This window comes from Coregonus lavaretus, assembly GCF_964263955.1.
Source record: "Coregonus lavaretus genome assembly, chromosome: 30".
NCBI classification, from domain to species: Eukaryota; Metazoa; Chordata; class Actinopteri; order Salmoniformes; family Salmonidae; genus Coregonus; species Coregonus lavaretus.
This window is the reverse complement of record NC_140017.1, coordinates 18,063,582-18,084,043: the sequence shown is the minus strand read 5'-3', so window position 1 is coordinate 18,084,043 and position 20,462 is coordinate 18,063,582. Positions and strand designations below refer to the sequence as shown.

At 42.9% G+C, this 20,462-nt stretch overlaps 1 protein-coding gene across 3 annotated transcripts in view; it reads right to left on the bottom strand.

The window, feature by feature from the left end:
- Positions 1-8,275: 8,275 nt before the first annotated feature.
- The window catches only part of LOC311105912 (alpha-2-macroglobulin-like), a 49,698-nt gene continuing 37,511 nt past the window's right edge, over positions 8,276-20,462 (bottom strand). For all 3 annotated transcript variants that reach the window (XM_084148142.1, XM_084148143.1, XM_084148144.1), the window contains exons 30-36: positions 15,533-15,748; positions 15,228-15,346; positions 14,688-14,778; positions 14,306-14,374; positions 13,986-14,091; positions 9,405-9,446; positions 8,276-8,735 (exon numbers count right to left, since the gene is read on the bottom strand). In XM_084148142.1, coding sequence (XP_084004268.1) covers positions 8,713-8,735; positions 9,405-9,446; positions 13,986-14,091; positions 14,306-14,374; positions 14,688-14,778; positions 15,228-15,346; positions 15,533-15,748 — 666 coding nt within the window. In that variant the 3' untranslated portion in view covers positions 8,276-8,712. The remainder of the gene's footprint in view (positions 8,736-9,404; positions 9,447-13,985; positions 14,092-14,305; positions 14,375-14,687; positions 14,779-15,227; positions 15,347-15,532; positions 15,749-20,462) is intronic.

Below are 20,462 nucleotides of genomic sequence, written 5' to 3'. Positions count from 1 at the left end.
TTTGATCCCCTGCTGATTTTGTACGTTTGCCCACTGACAAAGACATGATCAGTCTATAATTTTAATGGTAGGTTTATTTGAAAAGTGAGAGACAGAATAACAACAAAAAAATCCAGAAAGGCGCATGTAAAAAATGTTATAAATTGATTCGCATTTTAATGAGGGAAATAAGTATTTGACCCCTCTGCAAAACATGATTTAGTACTTGGTGGCAAAACTCTTGTTGGCAATCACAGAGGTCAGACGTTTCTTGTAGTTGGCCACCAGGTTTGCACACTTCTTAGGAGGGATTTTGTCCCACTCCTCTTTGCAGATCTTCTCCAAGTCATTAAGGTTTCGAGGCTGATGTTTGGCAACTCAAACCTTTAGCTCCCTCCACATATTTTCTATGGGATTAAGGTCTGGAGACTGGCTAGGCCACTCCAGGACCTTAATGTGCTTCTTCTTGAGCCACTCCTTTGTTGCCGTGGCCGTGTGTTTTGAGTCATTGTCATGCTGGAATACCCATCCACGACCCATTTTCAATGCCCTGGCTGAGGGAAGGAGGTTCTCACCCAAGATTTGACAGTACATGGCCCTGTCCATCGTCCCTTTGATGCGGTGAAAGTTGTCCTGTCCCCTTAGCAGAAAAACACCCCAAAGCATAATGTTTCCACCTCCATGTTTGACGGTGGGGATGGTGTTCTTGGGTTCATAGGCAGCATTCCTCCTCCTCCAAACACGGTGAGTTGAGTTGATGCCAAAGAGCTTGATTTTGGTCTCATTTGAACACAACACTTTCACCCAGTTCTCCTCTGAATCATTCAGATGTTCATTGGCAAACTTCAGACAGGCCTGTATATGTGCTTTCTTGAGCAGGGGGACCTTGCGGGCGCTGCAGGATTTCAGTCCTTCACGGCGTAGTGTGTTACCAATTGTTTTCTTGGTGACTATGGTCCCAGCTGCCTTGAGATCATTGACAAGATCCTCCCGTGTAGTTCTGGGCTGATTCCTCACCGTTCTCATGATCATTGCAACTCCACGAGGTGAGATCTTGCATGGAGCCCCAGGCCGAGGGAGATTGACAGTTATTTTGTGTGTCTTCCATTTGCGAATAATCGCACCAACTGTTGTCACCTTCTCACCAAGCTGCTTGGCGATGGTCTTGTAGCCCATTCCAGCCTTGTGTAGGTCTACAATCTTGTCCCTGACATCCTTGGAGAGCTCTTTGGTCTTGGCCATGGTGGAGAGTTTGGAATCTGATTGATTGATTGCTTCTATGGACAGGTGTCTTTTATACAGGTAACAAACTGAGATTAGGAGCACTCCCTTTAAGAGTGTGCTCCTAATCTCAGCTCATTACCTGTATAAAAGACACCTGGGAGCCAGAATTCTTTCTGATTGAGAGGGGGTCAAATACTTATTTCCCTCATTAAAATGCAAATAAATTTATAACATTTTTGACATGCATTTTTCTGGATTTTTTTGTTGTTATTCTCTCTCACTGTTCAAATAAACCTACCATTAAAATTATTGACTGATAATTTCTTTGTCAGTGAGCAAACGACAAAATCAGCAGGGGATCAAATACTTTTTTCCCTCACTGTAGTAGTTAGTTATTTTGGGGTGGTTTGTAGATGTGGACTTATTATAGTGGGTTATAGTGGGCAATTATAATAGGCTAGAGTGAGTACTAGTGCATCATTAGCAATAGAATGGGTTTTAAAGATTTCCATTTTGGTTTGTTTGAATACTCTGAATGTTCTATGGCAGTGATTTCAGTTTAGAATGTTGAAGCTTGCATTCCACCATCGAAATTAATGGAGATACAACAAGCTTTATCGTTAAGTATGAATGGTAGCAAAAACTGTGTTGAGGCAATCTAAATTAAGTCAGTCAGCACATGTCAACGTTGGGTGGTTTTTATAGCTGAAATGGATCAAGAGCAGTGGCGAATACATTTTTTGCTTGTGAAGTCTATGGAGATTTTATGCAAATTTAAAACGGTTGTTCAAAACGTACAAATAGTATCAACAATTTTAAAGCAATCTAAGTTGCGTCGGTCTGTACTGGTTATAGTTCAGTATAAATGGTATCAAAAAGCTGTATACAAGCAACCTATTCCAGACCGGTCTGCACGTTTAAAAGTTTAAATGGCGTTTCTACCTTAAACAGTGGAAAGCTATTAGCGATCGGAATGTTTCCCATCCAAGTCAATGGTCATGAAGTCAACAACCACAAATACTTTAAAACAAGCTAGCAAGCACTCACATTTTCTTCAGGAAATTTCTAGTCTTAGTATTATTCTTATTCTTTAATTTCTTCTGCTCGCTCTAGCGTTTAAATGATTTAAGCTTTCGGATGTGCCACAATGTCATGGTATCGATATTAACATTTGAAGTGCATCATGTTCAAACCATATATATAGTAAATCACTTTGTTGAGCTTCACAATCAATTTTAGATACTTTCGGATGATTTGACAATGATGTGCGAAAAATGCTAATATCGGTACCAGTACTTGAATGGGATTTGTGCCACACATGCTAAAACATTAGCATTTGGAAACAGTGCCAGGGAAATAAAACCAAAGCATGGATTGCTGTCATACCTTGTCCATAGACTGCATACCGGATAAGGAAACCAATGTCATTTTGTAAGTTGGGTGAACCACTGCTGTTGATCTATTTCAGCTACAAAAACCAACCCAATGTTGACATGTGCCGACTAACTTAACTTAGATTGGTAACAAAAAGCTGTGTTGAAGCATTCATACTTTATAAACAAAGCTTGTTGTATGCCCATTCATTTCGATGGTGTAATGCAGGCTTCAACATTCTAAACTGAAATCACTGCCACAACTTTCAGAATGTTAAAAAAAAAACTATAATTAAGCTTAAAAACCCATTCTATTGCTAATGATGCTATAGTCTACACATTTACTTTAATATAGTGTTTGCTAAGAGGAATGATAAAACGATATTGCAATATACCTTGCTCATCGCATTATATTGGTTCCTACTTCTAGTTATTTGTGTGCTTGCTTCGCAATAATACGTACAAAATGTGTCCGATTATAGTATTGTTTTTACTGAAATCAGTTTTACTTGATAAAATCCAGTAAGATGTATATGAAGTAAACGGTGTGAAACTGATAATGCGACCTCCATACCTGGCCTAGAGTGTGTTCTTGAATGGAGCGGTAAAACTGGTAATGCGATGTCCATACCAGGTAATGCGATGTCAATACCTGGTCAAGAATGTGTTCTTTCCTGGAGCTGTGAAACTGGTAATGCAAATAGCAACATTTGTTTTTGTCCACGGCTCAACCAGTCTTCACTTGACCACCTAGCATGAGTTTTTTCTAACCTCCAAAAGCTCCAAACACACCAACAAAGCTTTGTATGCCCACCAAACCACCACCACAAATGCCCCTACACCCACTCAACCTTCCATGTGGGAACCGACACTGCTCTTGAACCATTTATACTACAAACACCAAACCAAGTTGTACATGTGCAGTCTGACTTAACTTAAATTGCTTCAACACAGCTTGTTGCTACAATTCATAGGTATTTCTATAAACTAGGGTACCAGTGAGCATTTCTTGTTTGGAGCTGTTACAAAGTCATTCATAATAATTTGCTTTTTTTCATGTGAATACATTAAGATATAAAGGGGGAACATACTGTAGATACATTCAATATAATTCATGAGTTAAATCAAAACCTATGTTTAAACGTTTTCTCATACTTGGAGTCGTCACAGATTTGGCAAAAATCGTGTGACATAAAACACTACATTTCTTTCCTTACATTTATGATATTGCTGTTTGTCATTAAATCATATATTAAGCATGTAACTATTGAATTACACATTGAACTTGATCCTGTAAAATTCCTGAATATTGCTGTCGGACTTTTTGTATGGAGATCTCGGAAGTGCACTGTAACCTCGTAACATTTCGAATCTCCATATTTAACATTTCGTATCTCCCCATGTTACAGTGTGAAAACAGTTTCCATGGGCACACATATCCAAAATATTGCATGGATTGCAAAATTGAATGCTTCTAACAGGAAGAGTAACTTTAACAAGATGAATCAAACAAAAATTGATACTGTAATTAACGGGGTTCTTCAATAATGATCCATAATAGTTGTTTGATGCGCATTTGATGTCTAGCTTTTTAGTTATGTGGGGAAATGATCGTGCAACATCAGCTGATCCTGCTTACACCTGTGCAAATCCATGTGTGTAAAGCAATGGAATGAAACATCCAACCAATGCCTCGAGTCATGCTGTAGGTCCACCACACAGACGGAGGGTTGTGGGTTCCTGTCCAGAAGCAACCCCTAGCCACGTGGAGATCTGAGAGGATTGGACAGGTGTAAGCAATACTGCACAAATCTTACCAAGCCTTTCAGAGAGTTCTCACCATGTCACCACCCATCAATCCCTCTCAGATCTCCACAAGTGTCTAGACCCTGGGCAGTAGAGGCTAGGGGTTGTTTCTGGACAGGCCATGGGTATTATGGTAGTGCAGTTAGTCAGTCTGGCACTGTCAAAAAAAGGAGCAGTGCAGTTAAAAACTCGGTTTTAGTGTTTTCTTTTAATGATATTTCCCACACACACACTATGAGGTAGGACATGGACGATATCAGTATCGCAATATTTTTTACATGGAAAAAATTTAAACATGAAGCAGACCAAACTCTTTGGTCCTTTAAAAACCTGCTGTATGTAAAATATTGTGTGCTATAGCTAGGAAAATAAATACATGTGACTGGATGACTACATAATGATATTTGTTTCCAACTTCAGGGCTGTTTTCCTAAAGAAGTTAAATCTGCTATGTGTTTTGTTTCCTTGCCATGATACTAAACGAGTATCGCGATACTGGTATCGTCCCATCCCTACTATGGGTCGAAATAACACTCTGAAATTGCATTCGTCGCATCTTCGCATTGATTCGTCGCATCTTCTCTCATGAGAGGTCGTGGCCTTTGTTCCTTTAGGCCTTAACCCCTAAATATAGCTACAAGCAGCAACGACCGTTTCGCCCTTTCTGCCCTTTTCACACTTATTTTACAAGTCATAAAATGTTGGTTCAGGCACACCACCAACAATCCCTTACTGTCTAGGGATGTCTATCTGAACGCGGCAGTGGTGGGATTCAAACCCAGGTTGCCATGGGTCGGCATGAACTATACTCTACTGTATTGTACTTTACTGTACTGCACTGAACTATACAAAAAAAAAAGAAGATGTATTGTTACATACACCGGATAGTTGTAGTGAAATGTGTTGTTTTACATGGTCAGCTATAGAAGTACGGCACCCCTGGAGCAAATTAGGGTTAAGTGCCTTGCTCACCTGCCGCCCACTGTACTGTACTGAACTATACTTGAGTTTACTCTACTGGATCTTCTTTTTCCCCATTTAAACTGGTCTTGGTCTGGTCATGGTCTCCATACATTGGTCCTTGGTCTGGCTTTCAGAAAGTCTTGGTCTGGATCTAAAGGGTTTCGGTCTTCATCGATGATACTCTCACCAATTGTATAAACTTCAAGAAACATTGTAGAGTATGGAGAGGCATTACATTTACATTTTAGTCATTTAGCAGACGCTCTTATCCAGAGCGACTTACAGGAGCAATTAGGGTTAAGTGCCTTGCTCAAGGGCACATCGACAGATTTTTCACGTAGTCGGCTCGGGGATTAGAACCAGCGACCTTTCGGTTACTGGCACAAAGCTTTAACCACTAAGCTACCTGCCGCCCCCTGCATGGCCAGCAGGGGACTTCATTCCCTTCAAGAACGACTTAAATTGTCATGCCCAAACTCACTCAACTTCATTGGCTCACCGCGGCCATGATGTTTAAGATATCAACTTCATTTATAATGCATTTTAAGATTGTGGTCGATAGATGCTGTACACCAAGTTTTGGATAAATCGATTTAGCAGTGTCTAAGGAGATGTTAAATTTTTTTGACGAATTTACACAACTTTCTAAATGGCGGATGATGGTGACGTCATCGGTCCTAGAGGAAAATGTGTTCCTTGGGTAGAGAAGAACCTCTGTACCAAATCCCGAGACTTCAGGTCAAATGAGGAGGCGGGACTTACCTAATCTAGTTTATAGCGCCACCATTTGGCCGAGTTGCACGACGTGTAACCAGACGTATTCGTGCATCATTACACCATCCCACCAAGTTTGGTCTCTGTAGGTCTTACCATTTCAGAGCTAAAGCACTCCAGAAATGGGAAAATAATAATCCTAACAATTATAACAGGGTTCCAGCACCTTCCGGGCTTGGAATCCTAATAATGAACGCCAACAAATACAAAAAGGGTTTCAGCCAGCTTTTCTGCTTTTTGTTAATTAGCTTATTTCAGTTTAGAAAAAAAATTTTTTTGAACACACCAACAATAATAGTAACTTTTGACCCATTCAAGCTAGAGACACCAAACCAACTTTAACATGTTCAGGCAATCCTATCCTAGCAAACAATCAATCAATCAATCCTCCCATCTATCTACTTTTTCAACTATAACCAGTCACTATAATCACAATTGCAACGTATTTCACAACCATAAATATACTGAATAAAAATATAAAACACATGCAATTTCAACAATTTTACTGAGTTACAGTTCATATAAGGAAATAAATAAATTAGGCCCTAATCTATGGATTTCACATGACTGGGCAGGGGCACCAATCAGAATAAGTTTTTCCCCACAAAAGGGCTTTATTACAGACAGAAATACAGTTTCATCAGCTGTCCGGGTGGCTGGTCAGACAATCCCGCAGGTGAAGAAGCCGGATGTGGAGGTCCTGGGCTGGCGTAGTTACACGTGGTCTGCGGTTGTGAGGCCGGTTGGACGTACTGCCAAATTCTCTAAAATGACGTTGGAGGCGGCTTATGGTAGAGAATTTAACATTCAATTATCTGGTAACAGCTCTGGTGGACATTCCTGCAGTCGTGCCAATTGCACGCTCCCTCAAAACATGTGTGGCATTGTGTTGTGTGACAAGACTGCACATTTTAGAGTGCCTTTTATTGTCCCCAGCATACAGTGCACCTGTGTAACGATCATGCTGTTTAATCAGCTTCTTGATATGCCACACCTGTCAATTGGATGGATTATCTTGGCAAACGATAAATGCTAATTATCAGGGATGTAAACGAATTTGTGCACAAAACTTGAGAAATAAGCTTTTTGTGCGAATTGAACATTTCTAGGATATTTTATTTCAGCTCATGAAACATGTTGCATTTTTATTTTGGGTCAGTATACTTTAAGACAAGCTAGCAAGCGCACACATTTTCTTTAGGAAATGTACAGGAAACTGCCAAAAATAAAGGAAACACCAACAAAGTGTCTTAATAGGGCGTTGGGCCACCCACGACCCAGAACAGCTTTAATGCACCTTGGCATAGATTCTACAAGTGTCTCGAACTCTATTGGAGGGATGTGACACCATTCTTCCATGAGAAATTCCATAATTTTGTGTTTTGTTGATGGTGGTAGAAAATGCTGTCTTAGGCACTGGTACAGAATCTCCCTTAAGTGTTCAATTGGGATTAGATCTGGTGACACACGGCCATGGCATATGGTTTACATCATTTTCATGCTCACCAAACAAGTCAGTGACCACTCGTGCCCTGTGGTTGGGGGCATTGCCATCCTATGGGGGCATTGCCATGGTAGCCAAAATCATGGCCTGCCCAGCATTTTTATACATGACCCTAAGCATGATGGGATGTTAATTGCTCATTATTTTACCTGTACCTTCCTAGTCATTATTATTCGCCTTCCGCTGGAACCTCTAGCACAAAAAAATGAAAAGCTACTGAGACCAAAACAACTTTAGAACGTACAGGCTGACTTTCTCCAGGTTGCTTGGAAAAACATTTTTGATAGTACTATTACTTTTCATACTACAACCACATTTGCATTAATCCCAATGAAGAGAGTTTAATGGCAAAGTTAACCCAAACAACCCAATATTCAAGTCTATCAAAGTAGTCAGTGCTAAACAGAACTCCACCAATCCTTAGATAGAACCTCCATATGCAGCTTACTCTGGGTCTCTGTCTAAAACAGCGTTTCCCAAACTTTTTGTTTTTTTGCCCTAACACTACAAAGCTTGACATCATTGTAAAGGATTCAGACAGGCTACACGATCACGACAACATTTATAATCACCATCTGAGTGTTTAATGTATGGATTATATCGATTTTGTCAGAGCTATTAAAAAAAAAGAAATGTTACTGTGAGTCTTCCGTGGTTGAATCCATAGCAACATAGTTTTATTAAAACATTTATTTCATTTTCAGTAGATGCAGTCGTATGCATTTATCATCGCAGTAGAAACACTGAAATTAAACTTTTGAAATAACAATCTCACATAACTTTAGTAATAGCAGGTTTAGGGTTACAACAGCAAGTTGTGACATGTTTTGGCACAAATCAAAGTAACACAATAAAAAAGGTGTTAAAAGGTAAAATCCTACGGCCAATCTATTAAAATGACAAAAAATGGTGTTCACTTACAATATTACAAATCGGATCACGAGTTGGTCAATGTGTTACCAGAAACTATAAGCATCAAACCAAATAAATGGAGAGGTTATATGAGCTCTGCCTAAAAAACATTACTTCCTACATATTAAAGTACTTGGTTGAGCCCGGGTCCAGTCAGCTTGTGTTTGGCTCTCTCTGTCACACTTCATTGACTTCATCACCTGTGAAAATGTCAAATCATCAATAGAACATTCCCTGCTTGGCCTAGGATTTGACTCCCTATAAAACAGTGAACATATACAGTTGAAGTCGGAAGTTTACATACACCTTAGCCAAATACATTTAAACTCAGTTTTTCACAATTCCTGACATTTAATCCTAGTAAAAATTCCCTGTTTTAGGTCAGTTAGGATCACCACTATATTTGAAGAATGTGAAATGTAAGAATAATAATATATATAATATGCCATTTAGCAGACGAGAATGATTTATTTCAGCTTTTATTTCTTTCATCACATTCCCAGTGGGTCAGAAGTTTACATACACTCAATTAGTATTTGGTAGCATTGCCTTTAAATTGTTTAACTTGGGTCAAACGTTTCGGGTAGCCTCCACAAGCTTCCCACAATAAGTTGGGTGAATTTTGGCCCATTCCTCCTGACAGAGCTGGTGTAATGGAGTCAGGTTTTGCAAAATTTTCTTTACTCCCCATGACAAATTAGCTTTACAACTAAAATATTTATCTCAAGAAGGGGGCCACTGAATGTTTTGCCTGGGAGGTGCAAATCTCACTTAGGGCCCCAAAAAGGCTTGGGCCGGCCCTGCATCTTCATTCCTGTCATTTAAGCATGAGTCATGTAGGTTTGTTTATAGAAAGGTTATGTACTTACTCTCTGCACATGGGGAGCTGTATTCACTCACAGCTTCATCACCTGAGAACAGAACAATGAGAATGCAGAGGTCAGTTCCTTTCTAATGATATCTTTGCTTCCCTTTCAGTCAGTCAACATCCTTAAACTTCAACTTAAGGGGTGAACCAATGGGCCCATACTGGTGATTTCTCGTTTCCTTCTTCCGGGAACCAGAGTTATGTACGTAACCCAGACAGGTATGGCAGTGCCACCAAACACTGAACAAATATATAAATACAACATGCAACAACTTCAAAGATTTTACTGAGTTACAGTTCATATAAGGAAATCAGTCAATTCAAATAAATAATTTAGGCCCTAATCTCTGGATTTCACATGACTGGGCAGGGGTGCAGCCATGGGTAGGCCTTGGAGGGCATAGGCCCACCCACTGGGGAGCCAGGCCCAGCCAATTATATTTTTGTTTAGTATAAATATTTCAGAGAGAAAGGGGTGTTTGGAAACTGGGTAATAGAAACTGGTAGTCTTCTATTAATAGACAAAAAAAGCAACATCCAAAATATCTATATACTATTATTATTTCCAATTAATGGTGCTCTTTTATTAAAAGGACGTTTTGACACTTTTCCAAAGTACTAATATATCTAGGACTAATATACCCTATGGGCAGTGTCATTCATTTTTGTGTGTGTGTGCCTGTTTTGCATGTTATTTTGGCATTAATACGTGTCTCATTTCAGTTTGCAAACAATGTAAAAAATATAATAATCATTGAGTTAATAAAGCCGCATACAAACATGGTGTCTTTTTTGCTTTCTTGAGTAAGGCAGCTCCAAAATTCAGGTGTTTCTAGCCTAGCTCAGTGCAGTGGTAATGTTCTCCAATTACGCCATGATTGACTCAGTGTTCTGTCACTCATGGGGACACTATGTCACTGCAAAATCTACGGGTAGAGCTAGGAAATTCAAGCCCCTTGGGTGCTGCCATAGAGTTACATTAGAAGTGCCCATCCAAGAAGGCTCAAGGTCATTGGGCACAGATAAAATGACGTCAAATCACGTTATATCTACTGTAACTTTGATTGTCAACATTATACTTTCTTAGCTAGCAAGCTAGCAGTCATCATCATGAATCAAGTCAACAATCTACTGGCAAATCCTTTTCAATCCTTGTCATATGAAGAGAAATTGTGACGAGAAATTATAGATAAAACATATCGGTGCTCATCGGCCTTTGGACATAAACATTACACAACAAGTTGGAAATCGCAAATTCAACAATGAGTGGTTTGGAAGGAATCAGTGGCTAACGGGCAAGCCTTGCAAAGCAAGCACTAGCCTGCTATTCAGTGGAGTGTGTGTGTGTGGTTCAAGTCTGGGTTTAAGGGTCTCTTTTCCAAGCTTAAAAGGACAAACATTCAACATTGGCCATGCTTTCAATCCAGCATGACTTCTGCCGCGTTCAAAACAACGGGAAACTCGGAACTGGGAAATCTCAGACTTCAGTGAGTTCAAGACAACTGGGAACTCAGGAAAATATGTTTTGAACGGTCATCCAATTCGGAATTCCAAGTCGGGAACTCGGGCCTCTTTCTAGAGCTCTTCAGTGACCTGAAGATCACTGACGTCATGATTCAACTTTGTTCTTTTTCCAGAGTTCCCAGTTGTCTTGAAAGCACTTCATCAATAAGTGAATCGATGACATCGTCCCCACAGTGACCGTACGTACATACCCCAACCATAAGCCATGGATTACAGGCAACATCCGCACTGAGCTAAAGGGTAGAAAGCTGCCGCTTTCAAGGAGCAGGACTCCAACCTGGACGCTTATAAGAAATCCCGCTATGCCCGCCGACAAACCATCAAACAGGCAAAGAGTCATACAGGACTAAGATTGAATCCTACTACACTGACTCCAGCGCTCGTCGGATGTGGCAGGACGTGGAAACTATTACGGACTACAAAGGGAAGCCCAGCCGCGAGCTGCCCAGTGGCACGAGCCTACCAGACAAGCTAAATTACTTTATGCGCGCTTCGAGGCAAGCACCACTTGTTCCAGACGACTGTGTGATCACGCTCACCGTAGCCGATGTGAGTAAGACCTTTAAACAGGTCAACATTTCCCAAGGCCGCAGGGCCAGATGGATTACCAGGACGTGTACTCCGAGCATGCGCTGACCCAACTGGAAAGTGTCTTCACTGACATTTTCAACCGGTCCCTGACCGAGTCTGTAATACCTACATATTTCAAGCAGACCACCATAGTCCCTGTGCCCAAGAAAGCGAAGGTAACCTGCCTAAATGACTACCGCCCCGTAGCACTCACGTCGATCGCCATGAAGTGCTTTGAAAGGCTGGTCATGGCTCACATCAACACCATTATCCCGGAAACCCTAGACCCACTCCAATTCGCATACCGCCCCAACAGATCCACAGATGACACAATCTCAATCGCACTCCACACTGCCCTTTCCCACTTGGACAAAAGGAACACCTATGCGAGAATGCTGTTCATTGACTACAGCTCAGCGTTCAACACCATAGTGCCCACAAAGCTCATCAATAAGCTAAGGACCCTGGGACTAAACACCTCCCTCTGCAACTGGATCCTGGACTTCCTGACGGGCCACCCCCAGTTGGTAAGGGTAGGCAACACCACATCTGCCACGCTGATCCTCAACACGGGGGCCCCTCAGGGGGGCCTGCTTAGTCCCCTCCTGTTCTCCCTGTTCACCCATGACTGCGTGGCCAAGTACGATTCCAACACCATCATTACGTTTGCCGACGACACAACGGTGGTAGGCCTGACCACCGACAACAATGAGACAGCCTATAGGGAGGAGGTCAGAGACCTGGCAGTGTGGTGCAAGGACAACCACCTCTCCCTCAACGTAATCAAGACAAAGGAGATGATCGTGGACTACAGGAAAAGGAGGGCCGAGCACGCCTCTCTTCTCATCGACGGGGCTGTAGTGGAGCAGGTTGAGAGCTTCAAGTTCCTTGGTGTCCACATCAACAAACTATCATGGTCCAAACACACCAAGACAGGCGTGAAGAGGGCACGGGTCCTCAGATCCTCAAAAAGTTATATAGCTGCACCATCGAGAGCATCCTGACTGGTTGCATCATGGCCTGGTATGGCAACTGCTCTGCCTCCGACCGCAAGGCACTACAGAGGGTAGTGCGTACGGCCAAGCTTCCTGCCATTCAGGACCTCTATACCAGGCGGTGTCAGAGGAAGGCCCTAAAAATTGCCAAAAACACCCTAGTCATAGACTGTTCTCTCGGCTAACGCACGGCAAGCGGTACTGGAGCGCCAAGTCCAGGTCCAAAAGGCTTCTTAACAGCGTCTACCCCCAAGCAATAATATTGCTGAACAGCTAATCAAATGGCTTCCTGGCTATTTGCATTGACACCCCCCCTCCCCCTTTTTAACACTGCTGCTACTCGCTGTTTATCATCTATGCATAGTCACTTTACCCCTACCTACATGTACATATTACCTCGACTAACCTGTACCCCCGCACATTAACTCGGTACTGGTACCCCCTGTATGTAGCCTCTGTATTGTTATTTTATTGTTACTCTTTAATTTTTTTTGTTACGTTTATTTAGTAAATATGATATGGGGAGGGTTTGGCCGGGGGTGGCAATCCTTGGCTCATCGCGCTCTAGCGACTCCTTGTGGCGGGCCGGGCGCCTGCAAGCTGACTTTGGTCGTCAGTTGAACGGTGTTTCCTCCGATACATTGGTGCATCTGGCTTCCGGGTTAAGTGAGCGGGTGTTAAGAAGCGCGGCTTGGCGGCTCATGTTTCGGATACGCATGACTCGACCTTCGCCGCTCCCGAGCCCGTTGGGGAGTTGCAGCGATGAGACAAGATCGCAATTGGATATCACGAAATTGGGGAGAAAAAAAATGCATAACTGCATTGTTGGCTTGTAAGTAAGCATTTCACGGTAAGGTCTAAACCTGTTGTATTCGGCGCATGTGACAAATCAAATTGATTTGAAATCCAGAGAATGCCAGACTTTGATGACAGTTTGATGACAGAATTTGCCCACGATGGGCCACCGCACCACCATTCTGTTCAAGTGAGCACAGCAGTCCGAAAATGTATTGTATTCTGCTGCATAATTGATGTAATATGCCAGGGAGATATGTATACTGTAGCTAAGAAAGTAATACTAAGTGTATGTTGTGTAGTAAGCTGTTAGTAGCCCTAGAGAAATGTAATAATTGAATATTGTAATAGCTTTCATTGTCTGCTTATATGCCTCCTTTATTTGTCCTACGGTACTGACTTGGTGTACAGGGAGAATACTGTAAGAACGGCCCATGTTCTGAATTCTGTCGCTGTACATTTCAAAAGTGCTGAACAAATAGTTGACTTCATCCGTCCTAGCTTGATCCCGCTCGTCGTCCCCTTATGACATAGTTTGTACATTTCAATTGTCAGTAGACACCACATTTGTTTAAGCAAGTCAGCCATCTTTTTTTTTAAGGCAGTAAAATTAGGCTGAATGAACTGTTTCGCTGCCAGACAAGGTTTTCTGCGCATGAGATCACGTTTTTACTGTCTGTGTTAGATGGAATTCTTACTTGTCTGGTAGTAGTCATACACTTTCACCACAGCTGGTTTCAGATTCCTCACAGGCACATCCTCCTCTATGGCCAGGCTGTACGTCTTAGTTTCCTTCTGCTTAAGCTGGAAGAAAAGGAATAATACATTTGACACTGCAGTTCATGTTATAGATTCACACAGTGCTACTGTATAAAACATCCACTACAGTCTTACTTTGATGTTACTGTTCAAGTTAAATCCACTGTGTGGATGCAAATGAGACCACATCCAAAAAGGTTTTCTGTAACCGATAAAAACAGCCCCGTTTAGATGCAACATTCATTATTCATGTTCCTACCCCATCTAGGTAGATGATGACATGTCCTTCCTCCAGGTCAACTCGTTTGACAGTGGGGTCATTTTTCAACTGGAATAACAGAACACAGGTTAACATTGTCATAGACAGTACAACTGATACGTTCAAAGGACAACTACTGGAATTCACAATACAATAATACATATTTACACGTTAAGTTTGCTGAAAAACGCAGTTGACAGTGAGAGGACGTTTCTTTTTTTGCTGAGTTTACTTACAATTAGAACAGACGCCATTATCATGAATATACATTAACTAATCCTGGAGGGGATTATACTGGAGTGTTCCCCAACTTGGTAAAACTCCTGGCCCTGATTAAACTGTATGTGTGTTCCCCTCAACAGAGGTTCTCTTATTGACTCACAGGCCTAAGGGAGGACTTGTCCAGGACGAAGCCGGAGAGAAGCTTGACATTGATGATCACCATGTTGGTCTCCTCTCGCCGACCGTTGTACCTGTCAGTCACACCGGGTCAGATGCAGGATAGATATTATCTTAAAGGTGCAAATATGCAAAAATTCTACTAGTTAGCCTAATTTAAGTTTGTGACAAAACAAGCAAGAGAATCATTGTACCATCTAAACCACTTTGAAATATATTTTCAATAACCAAACACATTTTATTTTCTGCTGTTTGAAGCTGGTGTACAAAACCGAAAGTAAAAATGCGCAAAAACTAAACTTAAGAATGGGAAGCATAAAAATAGCGCACATAGAACAGATCTACCGCTTCTTAGACTTGCTGTCAATGAGAATGACAGATCTAAAACTCATATTTCTATGTGAATTCGGTCAGGTCACCCAAAAAGTTACATATTGCAGCTTTGGTGGTTCAGTCCCTTTTTTTGGTGTCCTACCAGAATCAGTCAGTTGCTATTTCAAGGGTAAAAGAAATAGCACTGTACCTGACATTCACAGAAACTATCAGAGATTTCTTGGTGCCGTTGCATTTCCCAAGCGTCTGTGTTGAGATGTTGAAAGCAGAGAAGTCAGGAGGAGGGGGAATATTGTAGTGCATGGCGATCTGAAATTACAACAATACCATTGAGATGCATGAAATCAACATACATATTTCAACGTACAGTACTCATGCATTTCCGTTAATGCTGAAATTCTAGGGTTGAAACAACAGTGTGCTCTACTGAACACAAACCAGATACTCAGTACTGCATGTACTGAGGCAGCAAAGGGCAAATGACTGGAGCCTGACCTGCACAAACACGCAGCTCTTGCCCTGTGCCTTGATGTTGTAGTCCCCAGGGACCTCCTTCAGCTGCTCCTCCTGATAGAGCAGCCTGTTGTTCTGATTTACAGTGAACTCCATCTTCAGGCCTCTGGCCGAGCTCACACTGACTGTACTGGCGCCCTCTGGACTGAAGGTGGCGGCGCCGTACTTGGCCAGGGCCTGCAGTGCTACCACTGTGTCCTGGTGACAGGCGAAGAAGAGAGGTACCGTTGCAAAAACAAATCCAGATCAACTACAGCTTGGGTATGGATGGAGAGAATCAATACATATGAAGAATGTAAAATGAAGCACAACAATTCAAGGAAATCCATGTGTTGTGTTATGAAATGATTGTAAGGCTTTAATCAAATCAAATTTTATTTGTCACATACACGTGTTTAGCAGATGTTATAGCGGGTGTAGCGAAATGCTTGTGCTTCTAGCTCCGATAGTGCAGTAATATCTAACAAGTAATATCTAACAATTTCACAACATATACCTAATACACACAAAACTAGTAAGGAATGGAATTTAAGAAAATATACATATATGGACAAGCAATGACAGAGCGGCATGGACTAAGATACAGTAGAATATTATTGAATAGAATGCAGTATATACATATGAGATGAGTAGTGCAAGATATGTAAACATTATTAAAGTGACTGTAAACATTATTAAGTGATTAGTGTACCATTTCTTAAAGTGGCCAGTGATTTCAATAGGCAGCAGCAGCCTCTAATGTGCTAGTGATGGCTATTTAACAGTCTGATGGCCTTGAGATAGAAGCTGTTTTTCATTCTCTCGGTCCCAGCTTTGATGCACCTGTACTGACCTCGTCTTCTGGATGATAGCGGGGTGAACAGGCAGTGGCTCGGGTGGTTGATGTCCTTGATGATCTTTTTGGCCTTCCTGTGACATCGGGTGCTGTATGTGTCTTGGAGGGCGGGTAGTTTGCCTCCGATAATGCGTTCGGCAGACCGCACCACCCTCTGGAGAGCCCTGCGGTTGCGGGCGGTGCAGTTGCCGTACCAGGTGGTGATACAGCCCGACAGGATGCTCTCAATTGTGCATCTGTATAAGTTTTTGAGGGTTTAGGTGCCAAGCCGAATTTCTTCAGCCTCCTGAGGTTGAAGAGGCTCTGTTGCGCCTTCTTCACCACACTGTCTGCGTGGGTGGACCATTTCAGTTTGTCAGTGATGTGTATGCCAAGGAACTTGAAGCTTTCCACCTTCTCCACTGCGGTTCCGTCGATGTAGATAGGGGGGTGCACCCTCTGCTGTTTCCTGAAGTCCACGATCATCTCCTTTGTTTTGTTGACGTTGAGTGAGAGGTTATTTTCCTGGCACCACACTCCCAGAGCTCTCACCTCCTCCCTGTAGGCGGTCTCGTCATTGTTGGTAATCAATCTACTACTGTTGTGTCATCTGCAAACTTGATGATTGAGTTGGAGGCGTGCTTGGCCACACAGTCATGGGTGAACAGGGAGTACAGAAGGGGGCTGAGCATGCGCCCTTGTGGGGCCCCAGTGTTGAGGATCAGCGAAGTGGAGATGTTGTTTCCTACCTTCACCACCTGGGGGCGGCCCGGCAGGAAGTCCAGGACCCAGTTGCACAGGGCGGGGTGCAGACCCAGGGCCTCGAGCTTGATGATGATCTTGGAGGGTACTATGGTGTTGAATGCTGAGCTATAGTCAATGAACAGCATTCTTACATAAGGTATTCCTCTTGTCCAGATGGGATAGGGCAGTGTGATGGCGTCTGTGGATCTATTGGGGCGGTAACCAAATTGTAGTGGGTCTAGGGTGACAGGTAAGGTAGCGGTGATATGATCCTTGACTAGTCTCTCAAAGCACTTCATGATGACAGAGGTGAGTGCTACAGGGCGATAGTCAGTTAGTTCAGTTACCTTTGCTTTCTTGGGTACAGGAACAATGGTGGCCATCTTGACGCGGCTAGGGATGCCGTCTGGGCCGGCAGCCTTGCGGGGGTTAACATGCTTAAATGTCTTAATCACGTCGGCCACAGAGAAGGAGAGGCCACAGTCCTTGGTAGTGGGCCTCGTCAGTGGCACTGTGTTATCCTCAAAGCGGGCGAAGAAGGTGTTTAGCTTGTCTGGAAGCGAGACGTCGGTGTCTGCGACGTGGCTGCTTTTCCTTTTGTAGTCCGTGATTGTCTGTAGACCCTGACACATACATCTCGTGTCTGAGCCGTTGAATTGCGACTCCACTTTGTCTCTATACTGATGTTTTGCCAGTTTAATTGCCTTGCGGAGTGAGTAGCTACACTGTTTGTATTCTGCCATATTCCCAGTCACCTTGCCATGGTTGAATGCGGTGGTTCGCGCTTTCAGATTGGCGCGAATGCTGCCATCTATCCACGGTTTCTGGTTAGGGTAGGTTTTAATAGTCACAGTGGGCACAACATCACCTATACACTTCCTGATAAACTCAGTCACCGTTTCAGTGTATTCGTCTAAATTATTTTCGGAAGCTACCTGGAACATATCCTAGTCCGCGTGATCAGAATCCACGCTTCAAGAGTGTTTTGATTGGTCAGCCCAGCGTTGAATAGTCCTTAGCACGGGTATTTCCTGTTTGAGTTTCTGCATATAGGGAGGGAGGAGCAAAATGGAGTCGTGGTCAGATTTGCCGAAAAGAGGGCGGAGGAGGGCCTTATAACCATCCCGGAAGTTCGAATAGCAATGGTCGAGAATTTTGGCAGCGCGAGTACAACAGTCGATAGATCTTCGGCAGCCTAGTCCTCAAATTTGCTTTGTTAAAATCCCCGGCTACAATAAATGCAGCCTCAGGATATGTGGTTTCTAGTTTGCATAAAGTCCAGTGAAGTTCTTTGAGGGCCGTCGTGGTATCGGCTTGAGGGGGGATATACACGGCCGTGACTACAACCGAATAAAATTTTCTTGGGAGATAATACGGTCGGCATTTGATTGTGAGATATTCTAGGTCGGGTGAACAAAAGGACTCGAGTTACTGTATGTTACTACAATTACACCATGAGTCGTTAATCATGAAACACACACCTCCACCCTTCTGCTTCCCAGAGAGATATTTATTCCTGTCTGCGCGATGAACTGAGAACCCCTCTGGCTGGACCGATTTCGACAGAATATCCCAAGAGAGCCATGTTTCCGTTTAACAAAGTATGTTACAGGCCTTGATGTCTCTCTGGAAAGAAATCCTTGCCCGGAGTTCGTCGATCTTGTTAACTAAAGACTGAACATTAGCGAGTAGTATACTTGGAAGCGGTGGGTGGTGTGCGCGCCTCCTAAGTCGAACCAGCAGGACGCGCCGAGTGCCTCTCCTCCGCCGGCAATGTTTTGGGTCAGCCGCTGGAATCAGTTCAGTTGCCCTGGGGAGAGCAAACAAAGGATCTGCTTTGGGAAAGTCGTATTCCTGGTCGTAATGCTGGTGAGTTACCGCCGCTCTGATTTCCAATTGTTTTCCCCGGCTGTATGTAATGATACAAAACACTTTGAGCTAATAATGTAAAAAATTATACATAAAAAAACAAAATACTGCAAAGGTTCCTAAGAGCTAGTCGCGAAGCCGCCATCTTCGTCGGCGCCAGGTTGTCACACAATGTCCAATATGCTACATTTTATATACAAATACAGTGGGGAAAAAAAGTATTTAGTCAGCCACCAATTGTGCAAGTTCTCCCGCTTAAAAAGATGAGGCCTGAAATTTTCATCATAGGTACACGTCAACTATGACAGAAAAAATGAGATTTTTCCCCCCAGAAAAATCACATTGTAGGGTTTTTTATGAATTTATTTGCAAATTATGGTGGAAAATAAGTATTTGGTCACCTACAAACAAGCAAGATTTCTGGCTCTCACAGACCTGTAATTTCTTCTTTAAGAGGCTCCTCTGTCCTCCACTTGTTACCTGTATTAATGGCACCTGTTTGAACTTGTTATCTGTATAAAAGACACCTGTCCACAACCTCAAACATTCACACTCCAAACTCCACTATGGCCAAGACCAAAGAGCTGTCAAAGGACACCAGAAACAAAATTGTAGACCTGCACCAGGCTGGGAAGACTGAATCTGCAATAGGTAAGCAGCTTGGTTTGAAGAAATCAACTGTGGGAGCAATTATTAGGAAATGGAAGACATACAAGACCACTGATAATCTCCCTCGATCTGGGGCTCCACGCAAGATCTCACCCCGTGGGGTCAAAATGATCACAAGAACGGTGAGCAAAAATCCCAGAACCACACGGGGGGACCTAGTGAATGACCTGCAGAGAGCTGGGGCCAAAGTAACAAAGCCTACCATCAGTAACACACTACGCCGCCAGGGACTCAAATCCTGCAGTGCCAGACGTGTCCCCCTGCTTAAGCCAGTACATGTCCAGGCCCGTCTGAAGTTTGCTAGAGTGCATTTGGATGATCCAGAAGAGGACTGGGAGAATGTCATATGGTCAGATGAAACCAAAATAGAACTTTTTGGTAAAAACTCAACTTGTCGTGTTTGGAGGACAAAGAATGCTGAGTTGCATCCAAAGATCACCATACCTACTGTGAAGCATGGGGGTGGAAACATCATGCTTTGGGGCTCTTTTTCTGCAAAGGGACCAGGACGACTGATCCGTGTAAAGGAAAGAATGAATGGGGCCATGTATCGTGAGATTTTGAGTGAAAACCTCCTTCCATCAGCAAGGGCATTGAAGATGAAACGTGGCTGGGTCTTTCAGCATGACAATGATCCCAAACACACCGCCCGGGCAACGAAGGAGTGGCTTCGTAAGAAGCATTTCAAGGTCCTGGAGTGGCCTAGCCAGTCTCCAGATCTCAACCCCATATAAAATCTTTGGAGGGAGTTGAAAGTCTGTGTTGCCCAGCGACAGCCCCAAAACATCACTGCTCTAGAGGAGATCTGCATGGAGG